This window comes from Schistocerca cancellata, chromosome 2 (assembly GCF_023864275.1).
Source record: "Schistocerca cancellata isolate TAMUIC-IGC-003103 chromosome 2, iqSchCanc2.1, whole genome shotgun sequence".
NCBI lineage: Eukaryota > Metazoa > Arthropoda > Insecta > Orthoptera > Acrididae > Schistocerca > Schistocerca cancellata.
The window spans coordinates 985,187,352-985,199,865 of record NC_064627.1 but is presented as its reverse complement, the minus strand read 5'-3'; the positions used below and the strand labels follow the sequence as shown (position 1 = coordinate 985,199,865).

At 37.9% G+C, this 12,514-nt stretch overlaps 1 protein-coding gene across 1 annotated transcript in view; it reads left to right on the top strand.

Moving 5' to 3' along the window:
• The window catches only part of LOC126149144 (uncharacterized), a 35,384-nt gene that overhangs the window by 19,664 nt on the left and 3,206 nt on the right, over nt 1-12,514 (top strand). Inside the window, exon 3 of the mRNA XM_049915797.1 lies at nt 11,275-11,431. Within this exon, the coding sequence (XP_049771754.1) occupies nt 11,275-11,431 (157 nt within the window). The remainder of the gene's footprint in view (nt 1-11,274; nt 11,432-12,514) is intronic.

Sequence of the window (12,514 nt, the reverse complement as noted above, 5' to 3'; positions counted from 1 at the left end):
ATGTATGGAAGTGAAACATGGACGATAAATAGTTTGGACAGGAAGAGAATAGAAGCTTTCGAAATGTGGTGCTACAGAAGAATGCTGAAGATTAGATGGGTAGATCACATAACTAATGAGGAGGTATTGAATAGAATTGGGGAGAAGAGGAGCCTGTGGCACAACTTGACGAGAAGAAGAGACCGGTTGGTAGAACATGTTCTGAGGCATCAAGGGATCACAAATTTAGCATTGGAGGGCAGCGTGGAGGGTAAAAATTGTAGAGGGAGACCAAGAGATGAATACACTAAGCAGATTCAGAAGGATGTAGGTTGCAGTAGGTACTGGGAGATGATGAAACTTGCACAGGATAGGGTAGCATGGAGAGCTGCATCAGACCAGTCTCAGGACTGAAGACCACAACAACAACAACATGTGGTGGTAATTATTATGTTTCTGTTCAAACTGAAATTGTGTTATTTGTGTGCAAACAACTGTGGCATTACGTATGACATTGTCAGTATGCACTAAAGCATGTGACTGGTTTACATTTACACTGCCACATACATAAGTCATATCTTACACATAATTAATTCAGTTCTGTAAGTTACATACACTAAAAATGTTTGTGTAATTTACATAATTAATTCTGTTGTACAAGTTACGCAGATTGCAAACATTTACAAAAATTACACCTTACATTGTTCAATCGCATTTATAGTAAATGATCAATATTTGCCTATAATGTCATCTGTATTACAAAAAAATTATTCTTTTGGCTTTTATGTGCTGCATTTTACTAACAGCTTCATTACAATGCATATTTACTGGGCTGCTATTTTTTCATAAGTCCTGGCATCAGCCAGCTCCTTAAAAACCACAAAAGGGCATTTTCAGCTACCATCATTATGTGATGTTTATAGCTTTCCCGGCATACTGACTGTTCCATAAAAACACGGGAGAACTGCCGGATATCAGTAACTTCCTGCCACGATATTTCGGCGCAGAGTCTTCTGGCCATCTTCAGGTGAATGCCACTGTAGTAGTACTGGCGAGTACGCGCTGAGCTCCGCTATTTAAAGCTCAGTTACTGATGTCCGGCAGTTCTCCCGTGTTTTTATGGAACTACCATCATTATCATCATCATCATCATCATCATCTTCTTCTTCTTCTTCTTCTTCTTCTTCTTCTTCTTTAATGTTGGGTTTACCTCATCAGCTTACAGAAAACATCTGTACAAAAACTATGAGCAAAAGAAACACACACATACATTGTACATCTACATCTACATGATTACTCTATTATTCACAATAAAGTGCCTGGCAGAGGGTTCAATGAATTACCATCAAGCTGTCTCTCCATCATTCCCCTCTGGAACCGTGCATGGGAAAAACAAGCACTTAAATTTTTCTGTGTGAACCCTGATTTCTCTTATTTTATTGTGATGATCATTTCTCCGTATGTAGATGGGCGCCAGCAGAATGTTTTCGCAATCGGCGGAGAAAACTGGTGATTGAAATTTCATGAGAAGATCCTGTCACAACGAAAAACGCCTTTGTTTTAACGATTGCCACTCCAATTCATGTATCACGTCTGTGACACTATCTCCCCTAATTCGCGATAATACAAAACGAGATGCCCTTCTTTGTACTTTTTCAATGTCACCCATCAGTCCCACCTGATGCAGATTCCACACCGCACAGTAATAAGCCAGAATAGGGTGGACAAGTGTGGTGTAAGCAGTTTCTTTAGTAGACCTGTTGCACCTTCTAAGTGTTCTGCCAATGAATCACAGTCTTTGGTTTGCTCTACCCACAATATTGTCTATGTGATGGTTCCAGTTTAGGTTATTTGTAATTGTAATCCCTAAGTATTTATGAGTTATCACATAATTGAAATTAGTAGATTACTTTTAGTACTCATGTGAATAACTTCACACTTTTCTTTATTCAGCGTCACTTTTCGCACCATACAGATATCTTATCTAAATCATTTTGCAATTCGTTTTGGTCATCTGATGCTTTACAAAATGGTAAATAACAGCATCATCTGCAAACAATCTAAGAGGGCTACTCAGATTGGATCCTATGTCGTTAATATAGATCAGGAACAATAGAGGCCCTATAATACTTCCTTGGGGAACGCCAGATATTACTTCTGTTTTACTCAGTGACTTTCCGTCTATTACTACAAACTGTGACCTTTCAGACAGGAAATCACAAACCTAGTCACACAACTAGGACGATATTCCATAGGCACGCAGTTTGGTTAGAAGACGCTTGTGAGGAACTGTGTCGAAAGCCTTATGGAAATATAAAACTGTGGAATAAATTTGACATCCCCTGTCTATAGCACTCATTATTTCATGAGTATAAAGAGCTAGTTGTGTTTCACAAGAATGGTATTTTCTGAATCCATGCTGACTATGTGTCAATAAATTGTATTTGTCAAGGTAATTTATAATGTTTGAACACAGTATATGTTCCAAAACCCTACTGCAAATCGATGTTAGTGATATGGGCCTGTAATTCAGAGGATTACTCCTATTTCCCATTTTGGGTATTTGTGTGACTTGAGAGAGTATTACTCCTATTTCCCATTTTGGGTATTGGTGTGACTTGAGCTATTTTCCAGTCTTTAGGTACGGATGTTTCTATGAGCCAGATATTACTTCTGTTTTATTCGGTGACTTTCCGTCTATTACTGCAAACTGTGACCTTTCAGACAGGAAATCACAAATCTAGTCACACAACTAGGACGATATTCCATAGGCACGCAGTTTGGTTAGAAGACGCTTGTGAGGAACAGTGTCGAAAGCCTTATGGAAATATAAAACTGTGGAATAAATTTGACATCCCCTGTCTATAGCATTCATTATTTCATGAGTATAAAGTTGTATATAACTGGTAAATATGTATCAGCATACTCTGGAAGGAAACTGACTGGTATACAGTCTGGACCAGAGGCCTTGGCTTTATTGAGTGGTTTAAGCTGCTTTGCTACACTGAGGATATCCATTTCTATATTTCTCACCTTGGCAATTGTTCATGATTGGAATCCAGAAATATTTGCTTTGTCTTCTTTGGTGAAGGAGTTTCGAAAAACTGTGTTTAATAACTCTGCTTTAGTGGCACTGTCATCAGTGACTTCACCATTGTTATCATGCAGTGAAGCTATTGACTGTCTTATGCCCTACATATTAATCTTGTTATTAGTCCAACGACACACAGTTTTATTCGTTCTCTCCCTCCCTCCCTTCTGTCGGGATGGTGCATGATTTCCAACAACAGACAGGAACATACATTTACATCTATAGTCAAGGAAACAAAACCACTTTTAGAGTTCATTCTTTTACAAATTTGGGACAAATTGTTTAAACTTGCATGTGTTCCACTTATAGTTGTGTCCCTTTTTGGTTTCTATGTCTTAAATTTAGCACTTGTCATTCTGTGTTCCTTCCAGTTTTGCTCCACATTTTTTCATGAAGTTGATTATGTAAAACTTAACACAAGACATGGATCACACAACAATCATTTTGTATTACATAATATATAGAAATATTTCTTTCCTTCAGCATATGGTCGTGAATTATGGTTAACTGCCTGTCCTTTCTTGCAATATTCCAGATGGTATTCCCATTGTTATTTTCAAGTTATGGTAATGAAAACACTAGCTCTGAAACATAATTTAATCAGGAGATTTAATATAAAGGAATTATAACACTTCAAAGATTCTAGTGTTTGAGTGAATTCAACATTTTATTCATTACAGTGCTGTGTGCCGTAATGGCAGCAAATCAATGTGTCTGTTCTGTACAGCTTGTAGACCCAGGGTGCTTCCACTATGACCTGTTCATTTGTCTCCTTTCTGTGAACATTAAATGAACAAATTGGTAACTACCCTCAATATTTACGTGTAATAGTGGACAATGACGATGGTGGTAGTGCAATTCTGGACGAATATATGTGGCTTCTGCCTCATTAATCTCTTGGTTTCTTTGTATATAGTATATTAGAAATATTGAATGCGAATTTCTCAGAAGACAATCTAATTTTACAGAGAAAATCAGTCTTGCAACTGGTTTAGTTTAGGGTGACAGTGTAAGATTTATGTTACAAATAAAATACTAGCAGAAAAATAAAAATTATATTTGCAGCAAAATAATCAAAGAAATATTTATGTGTGTGTCAAATGATATCTGCCTGTGAAAGGGGTGTCCTGGCATATACGTTACTTCGACACATTATTGAACAGTTGTATTCAAGAAAGTTAAAAATGCTTTGAAAAAGACAAAAAAAGTAACTAAGTGGAATACATTAAATACTTAAGTTTTTGGAGGTTAAAAGCTGAAATAATAACAAAACATTTCATTTTATACCTGCTGTCAGTTACATCTCATGCACTTTAAATAACGTTTTCTTGCAAAATTGTTCATAGAATAACTTGGAAAATATCCAAATTTCTTTCCCAGTTTGTATCCGTAATGCCCAGTAATGTAAAAATAATTTCATGAAGTAAATGCTTCTTGAAAGCTCTAATAAAAATATTTCACATACTTTAGAATTGGTTTATGGAACTGTTACAGTACAGAGTAGTAGAGGGTAGAAACGATAAAATAAAATATTTAAATTGATTCACATTGCCAGAGGCAAAATCAAGCCATGCCAGAGACAAGACGTGAGCCGATATGTCACAGATGGGTCAGGTTGATGATACATTACGACACTGTCTGCTGATTGAGGATGTGCATTCAGCAGAAAGGAGACTGTGACAGAAGATCAAAGGAAACAGATGTTTGTTAGCTCATATGACATGTTGCAATAAACTCTGTCTCTTTCCTAAGAGTACATAGTGGGAAACTGACGCAGCAGTTAACAGCCTGTTAAGTGAATATAGCAGAATGAGGGGGCATGAGTCGGTCAGTGGCATTCACAGTAACAGCACTAGATTCCATGACCATGATACTGTAGTGAATCTATGCCCTAGATGCTCCAGCACAGTGTATGAACTAGCCGAAGATATACAAGGTGACGGCCTCCCTCTGTGATGAAGTTCATGCTGTTCACTGCCTACCATCTACTGATGGAGAAACTGACTATCTTCCATCACCACCACATTGCAGGGTGCTTCCAGCATAGAACTTCTATGCAGAAGCCAGCTTTAGGGCCTCTTGGGTGCTGTCTTCCTCTTCAACACTCAGCACATCTGAGTGTTGAAGCCTACTAATGGTGGTGGTGGTGGTGGTGGTGGTGGGGGGGGGGGGGGGAGGGACGAGACCAATTGACCACACAACTACCAAACTACCAACACCAGGTACATTGTGGTCATAAAGAGTCATTGTAGAATTTGGAGTATGACCGAGGACACTCCAGCAGCCAGTGTAAGGTTCACTTTGTGCTGGGCAATGGTTGTGCCTGCTCGCCATCATTCCACCGTGGCGCCAGGGTTGCTGACATCATCTCCTGGCTGTGCAGCTGCTGGGCATGCAGCTGAATGAGCAACAGTCAAGGCCGGTACAAAAGGAAAATGACTTGTAAACATTGTGAATAAATGGCTGAACTCTAATAATTTTTTATTACCATCGATGACACTTCACAGGTTCCCAACAGCTATCCTAGCTTCACGCAGAGGTGAATCCGCTCGACCATCTGTAGATGACTTCTTTGTGCCTGTTGATAAACCAACCTGTTAGAAAGGTGCTGTGCTATTTTGTCTTTAATTATGTGGAAAATTTTTCTTGAAGGGTATAAAAATGTATCTAGATATTGGACTAAGGTATTTAAACCATTAGTTAGAGCATTAAGTAACTTAATATTTTAGTAGGCCCCTTGCACAGAACTAGTGAGGCAATCTACTTCAGAGGGTGGTAACCATTCCCAGTGTCTGTATGAAACTAAATTAATCAAATTTCATATGAGTTAAAGACTTTCTTTCTACAAGACAATACATTCAAGTAAAAAACTTTATGAAGTTAAAATTCTTTCATGGTCATAAGCAGCTATTACAATTATGAACAGACATCAGATTTTAGGTAAAAATCTATTTTGTTCCTCATTAAATGAAGGCAATAAAAGTTGTACATCCACAAACTACGCCAACTTATGATCAAAAATTCAAGTTTTATGGCACTTACAAATACCCAATTTTAGGTTAGTGCCTGATTGTACCTAAATTTTAAAAATCCAATTAATGTACCTAAATTTTAAAAATCCAATTAATGTACCTAAATTTTAAAAATCCAATTAAATAAAATTTTTTGAGGCTAGTGTTCTCTCGTGGTCTACCCAGCTAAGAATTATGCATATATTTTATCGAAAATTGTAATTTTATAGTATCTAAAATACCTAACCTCATGTTAAAACCTGACTGTACCTCATTTTTAAAAATCATAAAAATACGTAATTTCATGTTAGAACCTGTGACTGTATCTAATTTTTAAAAATCCAGTCAAATAAAATTTGTATGACTAAAACTACTCTTTGGTCTTCCCGGCCCACACTGGACTCGCATTCAGGAGGACGACGGTTCAATCCCACGTCCGGCCATCCTGATTTATGTTTTCCGTGATTTCCCTAAATCACTCCAGGCAAATGCCAGGATGGTTCCTTTCAAAGGGCACGGCCGACTTCCTTCCCCTTCCTTCCCTAATCCGATGAGACTGATGACCTCACTGTCTGGTCTCCTCCCCCAAAACAACCTAACTCTTCCCAGCTACTTAGAAAACAGTAATTGAATGATAACTGGTTTGTTTGCATGTGTGAATGCCAATCGTGAGTCAGACGACGACAGCATATGCCAGGCTGTTCCAGCCCGCCCTGCTCCGCAGAGCTTTGTCACTCGCTGTGAACTGTAGCCGGTAGGGCACAGAGGATCCTTGTGATCTGCCTTTGGCACCTTCCTGCCCTGTCAGAACAGCCTGTTTAAAACACCTGCACTGTCTTCATTCTGGTCAGTGTGCTGCTTGGATGTGGTTATATATTTCACAGCGACATTGTATTTGTGGAAAGTCAGGCATGTTGAAAACAGCCAGCTCCATATCATCTCTGGTTTGTCAGTGTTTATAAGAATTTCCGGATTTCTCTACGGATGGAAGAGTTATTCACTTCAAGTTTTGCAATGAAGACATAAGTAAAATGTTAGTAACCATTTCCACTCAGAGAACAGTGATACCACTGTTTTTCCTGAGTTAACTTGGACCAGACACATGCAAATGCAAAAATATTGTTTCTATACCCTTAATGTAGGTTAATTTTGCTAAGTAGATCTTGTATGTAAATTCTTCCATAAAGTATTTCTCTTTTCTTTTTGTTTTTAGGTACGTTCTGAACAGAGGTCGCATTTAAGTCGGCATGTTGCAGGGACTGAACAACAGGCAAATTTAAAAAATAAACCAAACTTGAAACAAACGTTTGTACCTAAACTAAATGCAACAAACAAAAACGAATTTCATCTTGACCTGTGTTGAGCCATTGTTGCAGCAAACATACCATTCACTGCAGTTGGAAGTAGCCAGTTCAAAAGTTTTTTGGAGAATACTGTCACCACAGCATTCCATCAGAATCTACACTGAGAAAGAACTATTAAGATGCTTTACATGAAAATACATTGAACAGGATAAGGGAAGATACAGGCGATTCATATATGTGGACGTCTGTCGATGAGACAACCGACAGACAAGGTCGATATGTGACTAATTTGACTGTTGAAAAATTAAATCCTGACACTCACTCTGTATCTCATCTGATCTGCAGAATGCAGAAAGTAGCTAAAAAAAACTAACCAGGAAACAATTGCTCACTTTGTTAATAAAGCCCTCAAATTACTTTTCCCCAACAGTCTAGATGAAAATAAAGTACATGTAATCTACATTGATGCAACCACGTACATGACTGCTCCTGTTAAATTGTTGAAAGTATTTTATCCAGCCTTGTTCCATATCGCATATCTTGCCCATGCTACAAATCGTGTAACTGAGATGATATGTCTCGAATTTCCACAAGTAAATAAGCTGGTTTCTGCTGTCAAAAAGGTTTTTAGGAGCATTTGGAAGACATTAAGAACATTGTTCTTAAATTGTGGGAGGAGGCATTGAGCATTACTTCAGCTAAAGATCTTCTAAAGGACACAACTATTTCCAATGACATTACATGCATAAAATCTCATTATGTATTTTTGGTCCCTATTATTAAAGCTGTAGAGTACTCAGGGAAACCAGTCTACACACAACTGCGATTGATAGAAGAGGTGACAGAGAAGATCAGCTTCGTCCCAGGTTCTATTGGTATGAAAGTTTGTGAGAAACAGAAGACAATGCTACAAACTTAACAGTAGATGAGCCTAATTACTAGTGGCATTGGCATCATAAATGTTAGTTTCTGAACGTCTGTAGGTTTGAGATGGGTTCTTCTGTCGTTAATTAAAATTACAGTTTTTGAGAATACTCTTTCACAGAGTACAGAAGTTGCAATGACAAACACCAGGGTTTCGAACCTTGGCTCCAGTAGAGTAGCAAGAGCAATAGACGTGATCTGCTGGAGATTCTGGAACCAGCCACAGAGTCTCTATTTCAAGGCTTCAGCAGTGGTTCTTGAAACTGCATTTAATGGTCTCATGGTGTTTTCAGTGCACACCGATATAGGCCTAGTGCATTACAACCTGAAAATTGAAGTAAATATAATGCAAATTATACAACATATAAGGAAAACAATCAATTTTTGGCAATATAATGGAATTGGATGGATGAAAAATCTCCTCATAAAGCAGTGGCAGAACACACACATGAAAAGGTGTTATAATTATGCAAGCTTTTGGAGCCAGCTGTGGGTGTGTTGAAGGGAAGAAAGAGTCCAGTAAGTCTCCCCTGATCCGCAGTTCTGAGTGACTTTTCTGAATTTTGCGCCTTTCCCTAGACCTCTTCAGTCCTTTTCCTGCACCCCTCTTCCTTCCCTTCAACCCTTCTGCTGGAAGGAGTCACTGGCTCTGAAAGCTTGCGTAATTATAACCTTCTTTTATGTGTGTGTCATGCCGGCACTTGGTGAGCAGGTTTTTTTATCTATTCAATTACAACATAGAAGGAAAGTATACAATAATGACAAAATTATGAAAATGGTAGAATGCTACTCACCTTATAATGGAGATGTTGTGTTGCAGTCAGGCACAACAAAAGCCTACTAAACAAGTAAAACTTTCGGCCAAAAGGCCTTCTTCTGAATTAGACAACATGTACACACACATTTATGCAAACACAAGTCACACACACTTTCTGTGGTTGCTGAGGCCAGACCGCAAGCAACAGCGCACAATGGGGGAAATAATCTGTGTGGTGGGGGTAAGGAGGAGGCTGGGGCAGGGAGGAGAAGGGATAGCAGGGTAGGGGTGGGGGATGGTAAAATGCTACTGGTGGGAGCATACAGGAACAAGGTTGGGAGAGGCTAAGGTTGCTATGTGCAGTTTGGAGGTTAGACGTAGGGCAGGAGGGGGGAGCAAGAAAGGAGAGCAATAAAAAGACTGTGGGTGCGTTTGTGGCGCATAGAAGGCTGTGTATTGCTGGAGTGAGAACAGGGAAGGTGATAGGTGAGTGAAAAAGGTGGTGGTGGGGGGGGGGGGGGGGGCAGAAAAGGAGAGAAGTAAAAAGACTGTAGTTGCCTTGGTGGAATAGAAGGCTGGAGTGGGAATAGGGAAGGGGATAAGTGGGTGAAGGACAGTGAATAATGAAGGTTGAGGCCAGGAGGGTAACAGGAACATAGGGCATGTTGCAGGAAGCAGTTCAAGGAAGCTGGCGTTGGTAGGAAGGATTCAGATGGCAAAGGCTATGAAGCAGTCATTGAAATGAATAATGTTGTGTTGCACAGCGTGCTCAGCAACTGGGTGGTCCAGTTGACAAGATGAACAGTGGCAACATTAACGTCAAGAAGCTGATACAGGACATGGCAATAAGGTGTAACCTCACCCTGTTTATGTTGGAACTGTCAGACAGTGAAACCTACAGTTGCCCTTTGTAATACAGACCTTCTGAAAATTCCTCAAGACGAGTGTTTAATCTGCTTCAACCATTGTTCAATTCTGAAACTTTTTGAGGTGTGTACCTTACATCATCCCATCACTATCACTTATTCCAGGCAGCAATGAGCTTTATGTATTCTTCAGACACTGCTGACATCAGAGACTGCAAGGGGAGGGGGGTCATGGGTTGCTGTTATCAAGTGATCAGTCAAGGCTACACAAACAAATATGGGTATAAAAGGAAAGCTATATGCTCAGATACATGAGTATTATCATGGAGTAAGTTACTCTCCACTACTCAGGCAAGTAATCTATATGTTATGTAAAAGAACTAGCAGGTATCTATTAACATAATTAACTTATTTTTATATTTTATTTTTAGAAGTGTCAAACACACCGTTTTTCAAGCTGTAGAAACCTTGGACACCAATTCTAGTGACTCACTTCCATGTATATCAGATGCACATGAAATGTTAGAATGGGATTCAGATGAGTCTGATGATATTACAACTTATCCTGATGATGAATGGAATAGAACTACATCTGATTTGCAAATAAAAGAATGTTTGAAACATATTTCCACAAAGTGCACAAAAGACATAGGAAGTATAAATCCATTGAACTCTAGAACTACATCTAAATAGATTTTTAATTCAGGTATTCATGAAGTTATTGGACAAACTGCTTATGAATAATACCCAAATGATGATAATTTCCAGTGATCTTTTGACTGGAAATTGAAAGAAATAAGAAGATATGATCATTTTATGAAATGAAATGTTTGGCTACGATATCTGATATGTGTTGTATAAAATGGTCAAGGCAAATGAATATAAGTTTCCAATTACAAAATTTGTTTTGGTCAATTGTATATATCTTGTATGCAATATTGGAAAATTATATTTGTTTTGTAATTTACATAAGGGTAGTATTTATAAAGCATAATTATCAGCAGCACTGTGTCCTGAAATTTACATAAATGAAATTGTCAATTAGAAATATAATGATGCATCGAAAAATTAACTTTCGTACATGTATATGTCAGTACCAGACCTAATATCTATTCAACTTATTCTCCATGTCAAGGTCATTATGCTTTTCAAACAATTGAAATTAGATGTAAAGATATTAATAATACATTTCAAACAGTATTACAAAGGAGTTCAATTCTTTTTTGCAATGTATGTTTAAAACCAGCATTTGGAGATAGAATACATACAAAATTTGTTGATAAATATATTTATCATGATGACACACACGTAAAAACTAAAGTGTAATTTTGAAATGTTTTAGGTTACTGAGAGAAGGAATAGAAGGTATAAACCAAAAAGAAATTAACGAATTATTTGGATTGAAAGCCATTCCAATAATAACATTAGTGCTACTGTTTCATCTTCAGACTGTTCTGATACTGAGGAAGTTCCTGATAAAGAACCTTCTAAAACCCCAGGTAAAGATCTAGAAGTTGTTGTAGAAGAGCAAAAAGAAGACACCAGTTTGAATTTACCACCTAAGAAAAGAAGTAGGAAAAGAAAACTTGAAAGTAATGGCAGTGCTTTTTCAGTATCAATACTTAGAAATCATAACACTACTAATTAAAATTGTTAAGTTATATCGGTCATATCAAGAATGTATAGATTCCTTGTATGCCTACATAGCCACTTTATCGAAATATATTTGGGCATCACTATTCAAAATAGTGAATTATATACAAGACAAATGGAACCGTTCCACAAACCAAAAAAATTCTTAATTTCTTCAATATATTCAAGTTCCAAAGCCATTGAAAACATAACGTCTTCTGGCTAAACCGATATGAAAACCATTATAAAATCTACAGATTTTTATAGAAAATTAACACAAAACATGGAAGGTTTGTCTTCCTCTTCCTCTTCCTCAAAAAAGCACAAAGTTATAGAGAACACATCCACTTCATTCACAATTGCAAATGACGTAACGGATCATGCAGATGTATCTTCCACAACAGCATCACTTCTGTCTTTGTGCACACCATATTTACTAGGGTCATCGTACATTATGACACCAATGGAAAAATCAATCTCCTCAAAACCAGGATGGATATGTTTCATTGTCGCGGTGAGACAAACCGGAAAATGTATTTATGATTTGTCAGTTTTACAATGGACAGAAAATCAGAACTCTACCACGCAATGTTTGGTGCAAAGCCAAATTAAGGGAAATAGAATCACAATTCGAAAGTGACTCAAGCAGTCTGAAATTTGCTAACCAGTACACAAATTCACCTGGACAATTTAAATCCAGACCAAATTATTAAAAAAGGTACATGTTTTCAGAACCATGAAAAATCATGTCACTGTTCTTATCAACAAGATAAAAAATACATTGTTTAGGAGGAATAATATTTCTGCCCAAACTCTTTGCCTTTACATATGTCTGCTTGTGTCTGTATATGTGCGTATGGATATGTGTGTGTGTGTGTGTGTGCAAGTGTATACCTGCCCCTTTTTCCCCCTAAGGTAAGTCTTTCTGCTCCCGGGATTGGAATGACTCC